The sequence below is a fragment of the Equus asinus genome, chromosome 3 (genome assembly GCF_041296235.1).
Source record: "Equus asinus isolate D_3611 breed Donkey chromosome 3, EquAss-T2T_v2, whole genome shotgun sequence".
NCBI classification, from domain to species: Eukaryota; Metazoa; Chordata; class Mammalia; order Perissodactyla; family Equidae; genus Equus; species Equus asinus.
This window is the reverse complement of record NC_091792.1, coordinates 119,547,180-119,567,499: the sequence shown is the minus strand read 5'-3', so window position 1 is coordinate 119,567,499 and position 20,320 is coordinate 119,547,180. Positions and strand designations below refer to the sequence as shown.

General features: G+C 35.6%; 1 protein-coding gene across 48 annotated transcripts in view; it reads right to left on the bottom strand.

Moving 5' to 3' along the window:
• The window catches only part of CLOCK (clock circadian regulator), a 123,258-nt gene that overhangs the window by 22,324 nt on the left and 80,614 nt on the right, over positions 1 to 20,320 (bottom strand). For all 48 annotated transcript variants that reach the window (XM_070505847.1, XM_044766005.2, XM_044766003.2 and 45 more), the window contains 9 exons: positions 18,972 to 19,085; positions 18,716 to 18,834; positions 16,852 to 16,934; positions 16,531 to 16,637; positions 14,339 to 14,486; positions 13,709 to 13,784; positions 7,281 to 7,422; positions 5,549 to 5,649; positions 4,927 to 5,016 (listed from right to left, as the gene is read on the bottom strand). In XM_070505847.1, coding sequence (XP_070361948.1) covers positions 4,927 to 5,016; positions 5,549 to 5,649; positions 7,281 to 7,422; positions 13,709 to 13,784; positions 14,339 to 14,486; positions 16,531 to 16,637; positions 16,852 to 16,934; positions 18,716 to 18,834; positions 18,972 to 19,085 — 980 coding nt within the window. The remainder of the gene's footprint in view (positions 1 to 4,926; positions 5,017 to 5,548; positions 5,650 to 7,280; positions 7,423 to 13,708; positions 13,785 to 14,338; positions 14,487 to 16,530; positions 16,638 to 16,851; positions 16,935 to 18,715; positions 18,835 to 18,971; positions 19,086 to 20,320) is intronic.

Genomic DNA, 20,320 nt, shown 5'->3' with positions numbered 1-20,320 from the left:
CTATGTTCACCAGCAATATTGGCCTGTAGTTTTCCTTTTTTGTGTTGTCATTGTCAGGCTTTGGTATCAGAGTGATGTTGCCCTCATACAATGTCTTAGGAAGCATTCCATCTTCCCTAACTTTTTGGAATAGCTTAAGAAGGATAAGTATTAAATGCTCTTTGAAAGTTTGGTAGAATTCTCCAGGGTAGCCATCTGGTCCTGGACTTTTATTTTTAGGGATTTTTTGATTATTGTTTCAATCTCTTTACTTGTGATTGGCCTATTCAGATTATCTACTTCTTCTTGATTCAGCTTTGGGAGGTTCTAAGAGTCTAACAATTTATCCATTTCTTAGAGATTGTCCATTTTGTTGGCATATAGCTTTCTGTAGTATTCTCTTATAATCCTTTGTATTTCTGTGGTATCCATTGTAATCTCTCCTCTTTCACTTCTAATTTTATTTATCTGAGCTTTCTCTCTTTTTTTCTTTGTAAGTCTGGCTGGGGGTTTGTCACTTTTGTGTATCTTTTCAATGAACCAGCTCTTTGTTGCATTGATCCTTTCTACTGCCTTTTTTGTTTCAATTGCATTTATTTCTGCTCTGATTTTTATTTCTCTCCTTCTGCTGACTTTGGGCTTTGTTTGTCTTTCTTTTTCTAATTCAGTTAGGTGTAGTTAGAGATTCTTTATTTGGGATTTTTCTTGTTTGTTACAGGGAGCCTGTATTGTGATGAATTTCCCTCTTAGTACCGCTTTTGCTGCATCCCATATGAGTTGGTATGATATGTTTACATTTTCATTTGTCTCCAGATATTTTTTGACTTATCCTTTAATTTCTTCAATGATCCATTGGTTGTTCAACAGCATGTTGTTTAGTCTCCACATCTTTGTCCCTTTCTCAGCTTTTTTCTTGTAATTAATTTCTAGCTTTATAGCCTTGTAGTTGGAAAAGATGCTTGTTATTATTTCAATCTTCTTAAATTTATTGAGGCTTGCCTTGTTTCCCAACATATGGTCTACCCTTGATACTGTTCCATGCACACTTGAGAAGAATGTGTATTCTGCTGTTTTTGGATGGAATGTTCTATATATGTCTATTAAGTCCAACTGGTCTAGGTTTTCATTTAATTCCACTGTTTCCTTGTTGACTTTCTGTCTGGATAATCTATCCATTGATATGAGTGGAGTGCTGAGGTCTCCTACTATTATTGTGTTATTGTTAATATCTCCTTTTAGGTTGTTAATAGTTGTTTTATGTACTTTGGTGCTCCTGTATTGGGTGCATAGATATTTATAAGTGTTATTTCTTCTTGGTGAAGTGTGCCTTTGATCATTACATACTGCCCCTTTGTCTCTCTTCATCTCTCTTATCTTGAAGTCTACTTTGATAAAAGTATTATAACACCTGCTTTCTTTTGTTTGCCATTAGCTTGGAGCATCGTCTTCCATCTCTTCACTCTGAGCCTCTGTTTGTCATTGGAGCCAAGATTTGTTTCCTGGAGGCAGCATATTGTTGGGTCTTGTTCTTTAATCCATCTCACCACTCTGTGTCTTTTTATTGGAGAATTCAATCTATTTACATTTAGGGTGATTATTGATATATGAGGGCTTAATGCTGCCATTTTATCACTTGTTTTCCAATTCTCCTGCATTTCCTGTGTTTCGCGTCCCATGTATTTCAGCCTACCAATTGGGTTACATAGTTCTTTATGCGGGGTTTCTTAGTTTTCTCCTTATTTATTATTTGTGTCTCTGTTCTGCTTTTTTATTTAGTGGTTACCATGAGGTTTGTATGCAAAATCTAGTAGATAAGATAACCCATTTTCTGATGGCCTCTTATTTCCTTATATTAAACTAATTCAGTCCCCTCCTCTTCCTCTTCTATGTTGTTTTGGTTACCTCTTACTCCATGTTGTGTTGTGAGTTTGTGGTTAAAATGACAAGATTATCTTTGTTTTTTCCTTCCCTTTATCTTTAGTGTTATACTTGAGTATTTGCTAACCTGTTCTGAAGTACAGCTACGATTTTTTGATTTTGTCTACCTATTTATATCCTTATTCTGTACTTTGTAACCCCTTTCTTCCTTTTTTTTTTTTTCAGGTATGAGGGCCTTCTTGAGGATTTCTTGTAGGCATGGTTTTGTAGCTACAAACTCTCTTAGCTTTTATCTATCTGGGAAAGTTTTTATTTCTCCTCATATCTGAAGGATTATTTTCACTGGATAGAGTATTCTGGGCTGAAAGTTTTTGTCCTTCAAAGGTTTGAATATGTCATTCCAGTCTCTCCTAGCCTGTAAGCTTTCTGCAGAGAAATCCACTCAGAGCCTGATAAGAGTTCCTTTGTAGGTTATTTTCTCCTGCCGTGCTTCCCTTAGTATTCTTTCTTTGTCATTCACTTTTGCCAGTTTCACTGCTATATGCCTTGTACTAGGTCTTTTTACATTGACATAATTAGGAAACCTGCCTCTCTCATGTGGATTTCCATCTCCTTCCCCAGGTGTGGGAAGTTCTCTGCTCTTATTTCTTTGAACAAGGTTTCTGCTCCATTCTCCTTATCTTCTCCCTCTTGAATACCTATAATTCCTATGTTACATTTCCTAATTGAGTTGGATATTTCTCAGAGACTTTCTTAATTTCTTTTTAGTCTTAGTCCTCTCTCCTCGTCTACCTGGAACATTTCAACATCTGTCCTCAATTAGACTGATTCGTTCCTCAATGATATCAGCTCTAGAATTTAGGGAATCCATATTTTGTTTTATCTCATCCATTGTGTCTTTCATCTCCAATATTTCTGATTGGTTCTAATTCTTTATAGCTTTAATCTCTTTTGTGAAGTAGCTCCTGAACTCACTGACGTGTTTCTCTACATTCTCTTTTAACTCGTTGAGTTTTTTTATGAAAGCTATTTTGAAGTCTCCGTCATTTAGATTATATATTTCTGTGTCTTCAGGATTGATTTCTGAGTACTTGTCATTTTCCTTCTGGGCTGGAGATTTAATATAATTTTTGATACTGCTAGAGGGCATGGCTTTGTTCTTCCACATTGTGGTATTATTTGATTGCCGTTTCCACCTACCACCACTGGGTGGGGTTCAAGAGCTGTATGTTCTGAGCCCTCTGCATTCTGCTCAGGTGCTGGAGTTGGGTGCTGGGGCAGGTGGGAGGAGGGGTGCTTTCTTTCTCCTACGTGTTCTTGGGGGCTTATTTCTATGTCCTCGCTATCTGTTCTCCTAGGGTGTTGGCTTGATGAAGTCACTCCCATGATAGTCACCTCAGTAGGGGACTTTCCCCTAGGCCTGTTCCACCTCCTCTGAGGGCAGTTCCAGCACCTCCACCTTCCAATGTATGGCTGTGTGGGTCTCTAAGACATCTTTTGTGTTCTGTGGATGTCCTCTGTTGGAATATGAATGTTCTTTTCATTGTATTGTGGAGGGGAGAGTTCACAGGGAGAGCTCACTCCACCAAGATGCTGTCATTTGCCTTCACTTTTTTATATTATTCAAAATGTTATATTGATGTCATACAAATATATTTTATCCTAACTAAAGTTATTTATACCTTCAGGTAAACATTACATTGTCACCACTTAAAGGATTTCTGTTAAGTACAAATAAGAAAATAGAAGCAAACACAGAAGGCAGAATGACAGGAAATAAAGTCACAGACCTAAGAGGCAAAGTGTTTGGCTTTATCACTGAATGAAATGAGATTTAAATACTTATTAACATAGTAGATATTATTTATTGCATGAAAATATCCCTTTAAAATGTTAAGATATGCTTACTCAGTATCTTGAAACTAATAAATTAATAATATTGAAAGTATGTCTAAATATTTGCATAAAAATTCTGTTAACCTTCAGAATAAAAAGCATTTGAGGACTCAATGCTGATAAAAACTATGGCAGTTACAGATAATATTTAGTAATACTGTGCTGTCATAAACACCTTACATGATCATATGTTGCAAGATTTTGACATTTAGGTAATGTAGAGCATATTTGTTCAAGTGTCATATAACAGCTATAATTATATATGTATAATTTAAATAATAACTATATAAGATAAAGGTATTTTTAGAAAAAGATTTTTTTTACCCACTGTTAACTAACATTATTTGAAATTAAGATACTGTTAAGTCAAGGTATATTTAATGCCAAACAAAACAGTCAGAAAATTTTGGATTATTTTTACCACTACTTAGTAGTATTTTTAACGTGTTTGAGGCACTGAATGAGTACAGAGTCATAAGTTACAGGTTTGGAAGTTATGATCAAAAGTAACTTTGTGTCATTTTTGTATTATCTCTCCTTTGTGTTGCTAATTTCTATATTTAGGCCTCCTTTGGGACTCAGCTCAAGCAACAATTCTTTCAATCCTTCACTTTCTCAGGCTGCACTAAGGGCCCATGTAATGTTCTTACATATCAACCTATACACCTTGAGCACAGACTACATAATATTGTATTGTAGTTATCTGTCATTCCCCCTAGATGTAATAAAATCTTTTAGTATAGATATTAAATATTTATACTGCCAGCACCAGCAATATCTAACAAGAAACTCAATATATGAATGAATATATGAATAAAATTACTCAATTCTTCCAATATCCATAGGAAGAACAAAATAAACACCTATATTTCATCTTTAATATCTTTCTGTCTATAGTGTTTCTCAATAGGGGTGTTACAGCATATTAAGCAGGACAATTCTTTGTTGTACAAAACTGTCATGCATTCGGAAAGACAATTAGCATCTCTTGTCCTTGCCTACTATGGGCTAGTGGTACCCCACAATTATTGACAATCAAAAATATCCCCATATATTCTAAATGCCCACTGTTGAGAGTTACTGCATCTATAAGTATATATTTTTAAAAATCTACATTAGCTTAAAAACAATTTATTTTAAAATACTCAACTGAAACAAACAAACAAAAAATACCTGGGACATGCCTTGTGGAATTGGTAAATTTGCAGCTTGAGACATCACTGGCTGTGTCAATGACTGACCAACAGACTGGGAATTTATGGACTAGAAGCAAAATAAAAAATAACACTGGAGTAATGATTGTTCCCATACATGAGAACTTCCACCAAAATTATCACCATGGTATCTTTATAACTGGATTACAATCTGCCTCAGACTTTTCAAGCTGAGCACAGGCACTTCTCCCTTTCTACACTGGAAACATCAGTTCATAGATAAACACTATTTATCTTTTTATTTTCCAAGGTTTCTGCCACATTACCTTGCGTGGGCTCTCAAATAAAAGCTGACTGGACTTAACTGAAAGTGATTAGCATTTGAAATTAGATATAAAATAGCTCTAAATTACCAGCTTTTCATAAGTGAAAAAAAATCTGACATTTTACCTGAGAGACAATCAAAAGGATTGATATGTTGACAACTAATTCTCAAAAAAGGAAAGATCTTGAGTGTTATCAACAACTACTTTGATCTTTATAGAAAGGGATAATGAATCAATGAATTTCTGAAGATTTAGATGATTTTTTCCCCTTTTACTATATCTTTATTCAAAAGAATACTAACTAAAAAAGTTTACCTGACTACTAAATGATGACCTCCTTTGTGCCATCTTTTCATGAGCTGGTAAATGCTGTCTGGGAGGAGTGCTAGTATCCGTTGGGATCTTTGTTGGTGTTGCTGAGATTAGTCAACAAAAACAGAATAGCATTAGTACTTTATAAAATACAGTTTTCAAAGATTAGTCTCAAAATGCATTTCGATGAAAATTTTTCTGAATCATTCAATAAAAGTGAAGTCTGTGACAATAAGATGATTCATTTTAATTATTTCTTTTTTAAGATAAAGAAAATATTTGAAATAGGAAAACTTGAAACATAAAAATGTTTACTATGTCTATAACTCAATAGTAAAAAACCTAATAACTCAATTAAAAAATGGCCTTAGAACTTGAATAGACATTTTTCAAAAGAAGACATACAAATGGCCAAGCGGTATATGAAAAAATGCTCAAAGTCACTAATCATCATGGAAATGCAAATCAAAACCACAATGAGATATCTCCTCATAGCTGTCAGGATGGCTATTACCAAAAAACCAAAAAGTAAGTATTGGCAAGAATGTAGAGAAACTGGAATCCTTGCACACTCTTGGTGGGGATGCAAAATGGTGCAGCCACTGTGGAAAACAGTATGGAGGTTTCTCAAAAAAATTAAACATAGAACTACCATATATGATCCAGGAATCCCACTTCTGGGTGTTTATCCAAAAGAATTAAAATCAGGATCTCGAAGAGATATTAGCACTCTTGTGTTCACTGCAGCACTATTCACAACAGCCAAGATGTGGAAATAATCTAAATGTCTATTGACAGATGAATGGATAAACAAAATGTGGTATATACATACAATGGAATACATCTATATTCAACCTTAAAAAAGAAGGAAATTCTGCAAAATGCAACAACATGGATGAACCCTTAAGACATTATGCTGGGTGAAATAAGCCAATGGTAGAAAGACAAGTACTGCATGACTCCATTATATGAGGTAAAATAGTCAAATTCATTGAATCAAAGGGCTTGGGGGAGGGGGAAATAGGGAGTTAACTAATCAATGGGCATGAAGTTTCAGTTAAGCACTATGAATAGGCTCTAGAGATCTGCTGTGCAGTCAACAATCAAGTGTTATACACTTAAAAATTCAAGAGGACAGATCTCATTTTAAGTGTCCTTAACAACTAAATAAAATGTTTTTAAAAAGAGAAATAGCTCTAACGGGAAAATTTCCTTCCTAAGATTTTAGAACTTCTGTGTTTAACCTCTTTGATGTTCTACCCAGATGCTGAGCAGTTCAAACAACCCCCTTTTTCCTTATTATATATAGTTTTAATATCCTAAGAAATAAAAGTGCTAAACTCTTTAAAAAAAAAAAAGTTTACTAATTTAAATGACAATTATGCGAGTTTTCATAAAGACAAGGCACTAAAAAATACCTTTCAAAAAGCAAGCTTAAGGAACACTTACTGGCTCTACCAGTAGAAAAGAAAAAAATAGTTTTGCTTTCTTTTTGAGGGATGATAAAAAACTTAATACCAACATTACTACCTACATATTTTATAGGCTACTTCATAAACTTAATTCTTTACTAAATGTGAGCAATGGGCTTCTTGCTCACTGTAAAGGTTAATATATTTCAGAAATGTAAAAACTTATCATTTTAAAGCAGCCTGTAATGAAAAATGCTGGTACCAGTAACACAATTTAGAAGCACTCTCTCTAAAGAAGTCTGCTTTCAAGCTACAGTACTCACAGGAAGGGTCCGAGACTGCTGTGTGAGATGATTTTCTTGAACTCCGGGAGGAAGCAGAAGGGGTTGGGCTGTGATCAAATCTTTCCAATGCCTCCTTGAGACTGACTGTGTTTATACGATTATCAGACCCAGAATCTTGGCCCTAAGGAGACAGAGTAAAATAAATGTTTTCTTGTGGTTCAGTTCAGAGATCCCAAATTAGCAATACTGTTTGCTTACCCCTCCTCCCCCAAATCAAATTTTTACCCACAACAAGGCAAAGGTACCCGTGTAATAGTAGGTAAAGAAATGAACATTTATTTTCTATAGCAACAAAGTTTTGGCTTCATTCTCTATTTAAAGAAACGAGATGCAAAAGAATGATGTTGGACTCTTACCTTATACCATACATAAAAATTAACTCAAAATGTTTCAAAGACGTAAACATAAGAGCTAAAACTATAAGACTTATAGAAGAAAAGGGGAGAAGCTTTATGACAGTGGATTGAGCAATGAATTCGTGGATATAACACTAAAAGCACAGGCAACAAAAGTGCATCAAAGGACACTATGAACAGAGTAGGAAGGCAACCCACTGAAGGGAGAAAACATTTGCAAATCATTTATCTGATAAAGAATTAATACCCAGTATGAAGAACTCATAAAACTCAACAGCAAAAAAAATAAAAAATAAATTAAAAAATTCAATTAAAAAACGGACAAAGGTCTTACATAGATATTTCTCCAAAGAAGATAGATAAATGGTCAATAAACACATGAAAAGATGCTCAACATCACTAATCATTAGGGAAATGCAAATCAAAAGCACAATGAAATAGCACTTCACACCCATCAGGATGGCAATTATCAAAAAAAAAATAGACAATAACCAGTGTTGGCAAGGATATGGAAAAATTGGAACCCTCGTGCACTATTAATGGGAATGTAAAATAGTGCAGCTACTATAGAAAACAGTATGACACTTCCTCAAAAAATTAAATACATAGAATTCCCATATGATCCAACAATTCCATTTCTGGGTATGTACTCAAAAGAATTGAAAGCGGGGACTCAAACAGGTATTTGTACATACATGTTCATAGCACCATTATTCACAATAGCCAAAAGATAAATGCAACCCAAGTGTCTATCAACAGATGAATGGATAAACAACACGTGGCATATACATACAATGAAAGATTATTCAGCCTTAAAAAGGAAGGAAATTCTGACTCATGCTACAACATGGACGAAACTTGAGGACATTATGCCAAGTGAAATAAGCCAGTTACAATAGGAAAAATACTGTATGATTCCATTTATATGCAATACCTATAGGGTCAAATTCATAGAGTCAGAAAGTAGATTGGTAGCTGCCAGGGGCTGGAGGAAGGAGGGAATGGGGAGTTACTGTTTAATGGTATAGAGTTTCAGTTTGGGAAGATGAAAAAATTTTGGTGATGGATGGTGGTGATGGTTGCATAACAGTGTGGATGTATTTAATGCCACTGAATTGTACAATTAAAATTGGTAAAAGTGGTAAATGTTATTTCGTATTTCACCACAGTAAAAAAAAAGAAAGTATAGGAAAAAAAAGAAACAGAATAAAGATGACATTTTAGTTTACAGACAAAGTACTGTAAGCATCTTTGGGACTCAGCATTGGACTGCTGAAAATCTCCCTCTTCCCTCCACCTCTGACCTTTCTCCAGAACTTCAATATCTATATGGATGACTCATCCAATATCCTGTCCTGGCCTCTCAGCTTTCTAGGAACTCCTCATCTCTAATAAACCTTTCTCCTCCACTCTACCTCAATCATTCCATCTCTACACCTGTCATTACCAGATACTGTAGCACCTCTAAAAGCACAAACTGAATCCCACTTTAAACCATACTTTCCTATCCCATCCTTCCAGCTCACTTCTCAAATTTTCCTTTGGCAACAATTATGGTCAACCAAAAATGATCACCAAACTAAAATGGACACTCAGCACTAGGCAGAAACATTAAGTTTTTTGGGCAGGCTCACTTTCTTACTCTTCACAATTATTCTCTATCTTTCCCACTGTTCTGAAACTTCTGTCTCCTCTCTGAACTGATAGACTCGCCTTATATAGATGAGAATACTTGCCACTGCCAAATTTATAACTCTACCTGCTAATACACCAGGTATACCAATATACTCATCTTCCCTTTCCTCCTCATTATGATAGAGGGAAGTGTCAAGGAGAGGGCCTATCACAGGCCTTCCACATGCAGCAGTGAATGAGAAACAATTCCCTGTTCTTATTCTAGGAAGCTACAGAGAAGGGGGAGCATGAGTACACATACATACACACACATAAATAAACAATATGATTTCAAAGTTACTCATACCATAAAGGGAAAAAAAAGGGTGATGTGACACAAGGCCTTATGTCCTGCACTCTCACTGCTCTTCACACCCTCTATTTTTGTCTCCATCTCCCACTGCCTCCCAGCTCCTGAAACCTTCTGCCTGCCTTGAGTATCCAAAATCAGCAAAATGTTCTGTATTCTCAACCTCATCTCTGAGCATTCCTTCACTGGCTTGTTCTAACTAAAACCCAGATCTCCCTGGAGGATACAATTTTCCTTGTAGGTCTCAAGTGGTGGCTGTTTTCTCTCTCACAACCCTCAGACCTCTGCTCTGAAGGTGAAATAGAAGTACTCCTACTGCTCTTTTCAGAAAATTTTCCCTTCTTCTTTTCCTAAAACTCACAGCTTTGAATCTCACATTACTACGCCATGTAACTCACTCTCTCTCATTGTTGCAGTCATCCACTGACCGTGTGGTCACTCCTAAGTACCTGAATTAAAATTTTCACTTCTGGCTCAGTATTACCCTCAATAATTCTTAATTCCAAGATTATCAATATTCATATATTCATACCGTAGACTGTGAGACTGTGGTAAGACCACAGTCATTACCAACAAGAATAAACCTTCCATTATCTAAATTTCAAACATCCTATTCTTTGACGACCATTTTCCATATTTCCTACTCATTCTCTTTAATATCTCAACTCCAGTAATCCTTTGGTGGAGCCTAAAATACATTTATTCTACCATATTTTCACAATCACTCTCTTACTTTGTTTTCTCTCCCCTCTTTACCCAGCTTAAATTCATGATTAATCATCATAACCACGGCCTTGCATGTATCATCAACTCCCTTGCTCCTAGTTCCCTTCACCACACTCCCTTAGAAAAATCCCAAAGCTGGTTAAACCCAATTTTTAACCTGTTCTACATCTTTTCCTGCATAGCTGACCATGGTTGAAGAAACACAATATGATGACTGTTCTCTCTCTAAATTAATGACCAAGAACCTCAAGTGGTTCCTTAATTCTGCCTGCCAAACAGACTAAAATTCTCTGTCCGTTCACTTTCCTGCTGTCCTAGAAAACCATTTAATGCCTTTTCCTCTCTTCTCAAACCTCCAACAGCTCCTCTCCTAACCTCACTCTTAGCTGGTAACTCTGTTCCTATTTTAGTGAAGAGTACTGCTACAAGCTCCCACCACTCCATCAACTTACCTACCAGCATCCGTACTCACATATTCTACTTTTCTTCCTGTTACTACAGATCAGGGATCAGCAAACTTTTAGGCTTTGTGGGCCATACAGTCTCTGTTCCAACTATGCAACTCTGCTGTTGTAGCACAAAAGCAGCCATTGGCAACAGTATATAAACAATTGAGTGGGGCTGTGGAATTTGATATAATTTTCATGTGTCACAAAACACTATTCTTCTTCTTTTTTTTTTTAATCACTTAAAAACATGTAAGGGGGCTGGCCCTGTGACCGAGTGGTTAAGTTCGCATGCTCTGCTTCGGCGGCCCAGGGTTTCACCAGTTGAGATCCTGGGTGTGGCACTGGCACCGCTCATCAAGCCACGTTGAGGTGGCTTTCCACATAGCACAACCAGAAGGACCTAAAACTAAGAATATACAACTATGTACTGGGGGGCTTTCAGGGTAAGAAGGAAAACAAAAAACCAAAGAAGATTGGCAACAGATGCTAGCTCAGGTGCCAATCTGTAAAGAAAAAAAAACATGTAAAAAACATTTGTAGCTTGTGGGTGTTACAAAACTAGGCAGAGGGCCAGATCTGGCCTAAAGGCTACAGTTGCCAGCTCCTGCTGTATAGCTGAATAATCTGTCCCCCTTAAACCCAATCTGCCCACTTATGGACTAGATCTCATCTTCTCTCACCTACTTAAGAACGTTGTGCTAGCATTTCTACCTCTCTCTCTCCTATCACCAATTTTTCTCTCTCCATAAGACCATTCTCACCAGTATACAAACATGCTATTATTTCTCCCACCTTAAAAAGCAAAAACTTCTTTTAAGTCCACTTCTTCCTAATACTGCCCCATTTCTCTCCTCTTTGTAGTAAAACCTCTCCTTATTCACTATCTCTAATTCCCCTTGTCCCAGAAAATTCTCTTTTAAACCCACTCTAATCAGGCTTTCATCCATATTACTATTCCACCCAATCTGTTCTTCCTGATCAATGACTAGATGTTGTTAAACCTAGTGCTCAATTCTCAGTGCTTGTCTATTTAACCTATTTCAGCTTAATCTGACAAAGCTGACTATTCACTCCTCACTAATACACTTTCTTTTCTTGGCTTCTAGGACAGCTTAGTTTCCTGGTTTTATTCCTGCTTCACTGGATATTTCCCCTTGGTCTCCTCTGTGATTGGTTCTCCCTAATCTCTCAATGTTGGAGTGCCCCACTGCTTAGTCATTGCTCATTTTCTCTCTCTACACTCATTCCCTTGGTGATCACACTTAGATTCATGACTTTAAAACCATCTACACACTGAAGTTTCTCAAAAATATATCTCAATGGGACCTCTTTCCTAAACTCCAAGAGGATCACAGTGGTAATAGTAAACATGGCGAGAAAGTGGACATAGTTGGAGTATATTTTGGAAGTAGGGCTAGTTAAATTTAGTAGGACTAGATACCGGCATGAGGGAAAAAGCAGCAAGGAGCAACAATCTCTATATACTTCAGTTTCTATAATCGTCCTCATTTCAAGGAACCCTAGATTTAAGCATTTTTCTCAGAAAATTTCTTTTACTAAAACATACTGGATCTTCTTCCTCTAATCATACAAAGCCTCTTTGGGAAAACTCTTTCACATAGGATCCATGAGAGTAGAGAATTTGCCTGTGTTATTCACTGCTGTATTCTCAGCATCTAGAGCCATATCCAGTACTTCCTGGCACATGGAAGGTACTTAAGGTTTGTTGAATGACTGAACAATACCTCCCATATTGTCCCTTGGCATGCTGCCTACTTAACTCACTTTTTAATAGATTGACTCTTCTCATTCCACTTATTCTCCATATGTCAAAAATACCTGTTATAGGCAACTTCTAACATGGCTTACAATGATTTCCACCTCGTGCTATTCATAACCTTATATAATCCCTCCCCTTTAGTGTAGGCTGGACCTAATGATTTGCTTCTAATAAAAAGAACAGACAACAGTGATGGGATACCACTCTGCGATTAGGTTACAAAAGACCCTGGCTTTCATCTTGCTGGTTTTTTTCTCTCCCTGGATCTTCTTCCATACTTGCTCTGATGGAAAGGGCCACCTGGAAACTGAGGGTTGCCTCTGGCAATCAGTCAGCAAGGAACTAAAGGCCCTTAGTCCAACTGCCCAAGAGGAACCTTATCCTTCTAAAAACCACTGAGCCAGCTTGGAAATAGCTTCTGCCCTAGCTGAACCTTGAGATGACTATGACCCCCACTGACACCTTGATTTCAGCCTGTGAGAGACCCTGGGCTGACACTTTGACTGTAGCCTCATGACCAATTCTGAAGCAGAGGGCCCAACTAAACTGTGCCTGGATCCTTGACCCACAGAAACTTTGAGATCATAAATGTGTGTTACTTTACACCAAGTTTTGTTACACAGCAATAGATAACTAATACACTACACTTCTACCTGATGGAATGAAAAGAGAAACCAGAGTTTCCAGCCATGTGTCTTTAGGGGAGGTTTTTTGCACCCTCTTAAAACCTCAGTTTCAGTATTTTCAAAGTGGGGATATTACCTACCAGATAACAATGTCTGAAGAATAAATGACATTTCATAATTTATATAAAGACTCTAGCCAGAGTCTATCACATCCTAGGCAATTAATAAATGGTAATTTAAATCTGAGATCATACATGTCTCTCACCCAATTATCACTAAATAGCAGGCCCTTCAAATCTCTTTTTAGAAGCAGATGAAGGTTTAAAATATTAAATTTAAAATAAAAATAAACAGTAAAGTATAATTATAACCTTGTCACAAGTGAAGAAATGAAATATTTGAAAACTAATTTTCCTGTAAATTACTGAGCCTTGTCTTTCATTGGGAAGAAATTAAATAATTTTTTAAAAACTGTAAGATACATACTTTGTCAGCAGCTGTCTCAGGAAGAGACTCTTCAATGCCAAGTTCTCGTCGTCTTTCAGCCCTAACTTCTGCATAACTACAAATAGAACAGAATTTTAGTGTTTCATCATTCATTTAAAATACTGCAGAGGTGCAATCATTCAGTGTTGGTTACGTGTCTTATTCATCACTAGTTTCAGACTATTTTCTATATGCTACACAAATGTAAAACATATCTATAGTGTACTATATTAATTCAAATTGCATTTTTCTAATTATCTCAAAAGTGTTTTATGCTACTGTAAATGATCCATAACTACAAAGTACTTAAACTAAGAGGAATTAAATAAAGGAAGAGTATGCTTATGTACTCCAGTTTTCCTTTTACATGATTGACTTTGGTACATGAAAGATAGTTACAACTTTGCTCTAAACCATAAAATTTATGTCAAGAATTACATATCTATATATCCCTGTATTCTATTTCTATATAATGCTTGTAAGCAAATTTAATATTATATTGAAAATATATATCAAAAATGGGGAATAAAATCACTTTGTAGTTCATTAAAAAGTCATGCATAAAAATTACGTTGCGGAAACCACTATGAATGTTTCTATAATTCAGAAACTCTATAAAAGAATTACTACCTTACTACGGTGTGAGTACAAACAATAAACTCTGGCCTTGAATTCCACTGATGATAAGTGATATAATAATGAGTCTGAAGCCAAATCCACTGTTGTCCTTTGGTCAGGAACCTATAATAACATGATTTGCCTTTCCCGTATTGCATTACTAAGAAGAAAAGAGAAAAATGTTTTTTGATTCATACTATTAGTTATGAATCTGTTTTTTAGCCAAAGTTATCATTTACATCTAAATTTATATATATAATTATTCTTCTGGCTTTTCAATAACACATATATCAATTATAGGAAAATGCTATTCTGCAGAGACAGCTTAAGGTCCCAAGCAATGAACACACCTTCCACAGTGCCCAATTTATAGCCTGTTATTGCTGGTCTTAGATACTTTCATACAAAACACATTTTCAAATACTCAAGCTTATTCACTATTGACTTCCTCCTGCCAAGATTTACTGAAGATAATAGCGGTAAGCAATCACCCCTGAGTTTTCTTCCCATGGGTACCCTGGCATGTACAGCATCTTTGAGGGATTTAATTCTACACCTTAACAAACCAAAATGAGAATAACTTAATTGAGTGAAGAACTGATTAGTACAGTATTTCTCAAAATATTCTCTGTAGATTGTAAGTTCTGAAGCCTTTTGACAGAGATTAAGCAAAAAGTAGGTTTTGTGGTTAAATTAATTTGGGAAACTTTGTTAAATATGTTTATTTAGTCTTCTCAAAACCTTGAGTATGCTAACGCATGTCAAGAGTCTGGGAGAACAGGGGTGGGGATTGATTATGAAGTGTTTCTCAGTCTTCCTTGACCACAAAATCTGTTTTTAATGGACGGGTATTTAGTGGAACAAACCTTAGGAAATGCTGGTCAGGAATCTCACTCTCTCACTTTTTTTTTATTTTTTTATTTTTTTTAAAGATTTTATTTTTTCCTTTTCTCCCCAAAGCCCCCCCGGTACATAGTTGTGTATTCTTCGTTGTGGGTTCTTCTAGTTGTGGCATGTGGGACGCTGCCTCAGCGTGGTCTGATGAGCAGTGCCATGTCCGCGCCCAGGATTCGAACCAACGAAACACTGGGCCGCCTGCAGCGGAGCGCGCGAACTTAACCACTCGGCCACGGGGCCAGCCCCCCACTCACTCTCTCACTTTTAATGAGGAAATGAAAGTCTATAAAATTTAAATTGCTTGTCCAAAATTACCCAGCTAGTTAACAGAAGTGTCAGATCTTTTCAATACATCATGGAGCATAGAGCCAATATCACTTGGAGTGAATTATGTTTTCTTTTGTGCTGAAATGACTTTACTCTGAAAATCTTCCATATAGTTGATGCTATTATATAACATGCTTTATTTTCATATAGAGGGGTTTATTAGACCAGCCTAAGACATCATGAAAGTATCTTAAATATCTAATGAAGCTTTAGAGGGCACCCAAGAGGGTAGGATTTGGGGAGGAGGATCAGAAAAGCAAATAAAACCTATCATTAAAACAAACTTCTGAAACAAAGCAGGAACAGCATGTGGTAAAATGGTAGGTCTAGACTAATCCTGTCTCTGCCACCAATGAGTTACGAGATTGTGAGTAAATTACTTAGCCTTACTGTGCTCAGTTTACTCATGGAGATAATAATAGTATCTAATTTCTAGAACTGTGGTGATGAATAATGGAGATAATGTACATAAACTGTTTTAGAAGAGTGCAGGCACAATGAGGTGATAATGTTTCTGCTGCTAGTAAAAATAACAGCAGGTAACATTAAGCACTCACTATGAGCTTTCTAAAAGAGATTCTTTAAATGTGTACCTACCTCCTGGGCAGACTTACATGCCTAGAAATCAGAATGTATAAAATAGTCTTCTAATAGTTTAGCATACTATTACAATTTTCAAAGGAATCTACTTCTTTTACTCCAGATGTAGAGCTTATAGACTTCAGAATAAGGTTTATTAGATGCCTGTTATAAAACTGCACTTCCTATTACAAACTGAAATATGTAAAATAGGAACAACTTTAATTTAAACTTGATCTAGGATTCCTCTTGGATTGGTTATACACATAAAGTAAAATCTTGTATATTTCAAAAATACAAAAATGGTTATAAGTTTGTATTTTATCACCTTCTATTAATACAACAGTTATTTATATGATTAAAGATAGTTATTATTACCAGAAATAACAAAATCTACTTACAGTGCTCATGACATTTTGCCAAATTTTCTAGGTCATCCACATGATAGTAATCATAGCCTGACGTTCCCAGAACTTCAAATGGCAAATATCCTATTATGGGTGGTGCCCTAAATTACATATAAAACAATTAATATTATAACTTTTTCCATAAGAAGAAATACTCCAACTAGAAATCAACTTGGGGGGGAACTTTTATTTTCTGAAAAAATGGATAATGGATCTGAATGTCCTGATTAGAAAAAGTTTGTCCTTGAAATCCATTAATTTCAAGAATTATATAATATGACAATTACTTTTTATGGAACTTAAAAATAGAGTTACCTGTGATCTAGAAATAGGAACTTCCATTCTAAACTATGTCTAGATGTAAACTCTTCATTAGGTTCTTCAACAGTGCACATTTCCTACAAATAAATTAATAATTAGAATTTAGAAATACATTTCTGTGTCCTTAGAACAATCCTAGATATTGTTAGCTATAAGTCATTATTAGATAACTTTTTCCCGAACAATTTTTTAACACATTTTTATTTTCTGGTATTAAAGAATAACAGTACTAAATGATAAGTAAATAAATATATGTAGGCTTCTGGGGGAGTACTTCTCCTTCTACACATTTCTCTATTCACTCACATGCCTATAAACCCTAATTCTGAATTCAGATCTCTCTCCTGAATTACAGTTCTATATTTCCAACTGTATGGATGTCCCTACACATTAAAAACTCAGTATGTCCTAAAATGAACTAACTGCCTTAACTCCTCACACCCAGTTACAGAGTCTTCCATCTCACTAATGGAGGCAATACCTGTGCTGTGTGCCATTAGTCTAGAAATGTGGTAGTCACAACACACTTTTTCATTTTCACTTTCACCATTTTAATGGGCACTACTAAATCCTGTGAATTTTACCTTCTAAGTTTTTAAAAAAATCTATTCACTCCCATGCATCTTCAGGGTCTTAGTTTAGACTCTAGACCCTTGCCATCATCAGCTCACATTATTGCCACAGCATCTCCCCCAAAAAGTCTCCCTGTCCTTCAATTCATCTTCTGTGCTGGCCATAATTACCTTACTAACACTCTAATGTGATTTTATAACTTCCCTGCTTAAAAACCTTAATAGTTTCTCATTCTGTTAAGATAAAGTTTAAATTCTTCAGCATGGAGAAAGACACAACAAAGAAAGAAACACACTTCATTTCTGGCCTCTCCTTACTTTTCAAGCGTCGTCTCCCACCATCCCTGCCCATTCCTGACACAGTAACTCAACAATGTATTCCTTCTGCCTCTGTGTCCTTGAATAACCTTCAATAGCCCAATGTAGTGATTAAGAGCTTGGGCTTTGAGAATCAATCCTAGTTCTACCACTTAATAGCTGTGACTTTGAGCCAGTAACTTAACTTCCCTAAGCACCAGTTTCCTTATATACAAAATAGGATCATACTAGCATCTATCTTATAGGTTTGTTACAAGAATTAAATGACATAATGCACATAGAATATACAGCATGTAGTAAGCACTTAATAAATGTTAGCCACTGCTGTTATTTCCTAAGAGCAAAACAAGCAGAGCAAGACTGGTTTAAGATCCTCTAACTTCTAGTTCAGTACTTTGCCCTATAATACTGTGTCTCTCTAAAATTTAAAATCTTAGTCTGACTTATTTCCAGACACTTTCTAACGGTTGAACTCTTTCATTTCCCCACTTTCCTACTGATCACCTACTTCTTGGGGCCAGGAAATAAAAATAAATTATTTAATAGAATTTTTTAAATGAAAAGGTAGATTATATGCAGTAAAAAGCCACTTATATATTTCCAAAGAAAATTTCAAAAACGATCTTTTAAAACTAGACTTTTGGCCTTTCCCCTTTAATGTAGATTCTGGACTATACAAAACAGCACCCTAAAATTTTGCACAAAGGCAGGACAATGGTGATATATAGCCATCGGTTAACTGCAAGGATATATACTTAAAAATTAGTTATATAATTTAATAAATACCTTGATAACTCATTATTTGTTTCAAAATTACCATACTCATGTATATTTAACAACTAGTGGCCATTACTACTTCAATGTTTGCAGGAAGTTTCAGTCATTCTGGAAACAACAAAAAATTACATAAAAATAGTTCTCACACTGTGAAGTGAAATCTCCTTTTGGAAATAAAATTAGAAACGTACCTTGATGAACTGAGGTGTAGCTAATCTGACAGTAGCTACAAAACAAACTCTATCTTCATAAGAAGGCCTGTGTGTGCGTTGTATAGTTCCTTCAAAACCATTGTGTGCTGAAGTGGATACTAAAACAATAAGGAAATATGAATCTTCAGTTACTCCAGGAAAATCTAGTTTTTATTCATGTTCAAATATCTACATCTTTAAGAGTTTAAAAGAATACCAAGTTAAAATACATTGTAAGAGAAGCATTTTAACTCACCACTGTTTAAAGATTTGAAATTTCCTATAAATTTCACATATTCATAGGTGGACGGCTCCTTTGGGTCTATTGTTCCTCGAAGCATATGACAACAGAATTCTAACTGATTTTTTGCTGAAATAAAAGAAAAAATAGGATATATTTGTGATTTATCATAATGAACAAGATATCACATAAAATAAGATTATAAGAGTTGTGTAAGTTTACAATCATTATTTTCTCGAACAGAAGTCTTCAATGACATTTTATTTAGTCCATAATAATATCTTCAGGAGACGATCTCACCTTGTCCTTAACAGAGAAAACAAATCTTCTGACATAAGCAACTCCATGATTTCCCCATTTTTATCCGTCCTTCCTTCTCATTCTTCACTCTGATTTCAAAAAAAGGTTTTGCTTCTCATTCTAAAGCTAATGCTTCTATCTCTACCTTGAACAGTGTCTTTTCTATCTTCTCTAGGACCAGGGCCATACCACTGTTATTCATTCCTTTCACATCCATACATTCCCTTCTTTGGGTCCTTACTTTCTACTTTTAAACTTGTTCAGGTCTTTCCATCTCAAAAAAATAAAGGGTTTTTCATGCTACTCTTTTTAGTATTATAGATCTCCTCCTCCTTTTTCATTATGTGCTCTACTTTCTATATATTCATTTCACTTAACTTCATGCACTGTGGCTTTCATCCTCACATCTTGACAAAAATTGCTCTTCTAAAGATCACCAAGATTTATATCGTTAACTTCAATAGTCTTTCCTCACTGTTTCTACTTCTTCTTAAAACTCGTATGTCTTCATTCCAATAGCATGAAACTTGCCTTACTCCTTTCTATGTCTGTCTCTTCCGCTAATCAGTCTTCAGACCATGGGCATTCACAAAAGTTCTTTTAATGTTGATCTCCTACTATCTTTCATAAACTTATTGGCACTGGTAAACTTATTTACTCCTAAATCTCTCTCACCAACTCTAATATTTTATAGAAGACAAAGTCTCATATCACTATTTGCTTTCAGGACATTTCTACTTGATTGTCCCATCAGTAACTTAAACTCAAAATATGTGAAAGTGAATTTATCCCTCTTTCCTCCTAAGCCAGGTGTCCTCCCTCTTTCTCCTATGTGTGCTTATCTCCCAAGTTAGAAACCATATCAATTTCATCCTTTCTCTTCCTATCATGCAGCTCCCAAACCAATCTATCACCTGGACCTACTATTTATTTTATCAAGAAAGTTCTCATTAGTCTTTTTTTCCAACTGAGCATCCAGTACCACCAATTTAGTAAAGACACAAATTACCCTGCATCTAGGTAACTGCAAAAATGTATTCTTTATGCCTCCACACCCTTCCCAC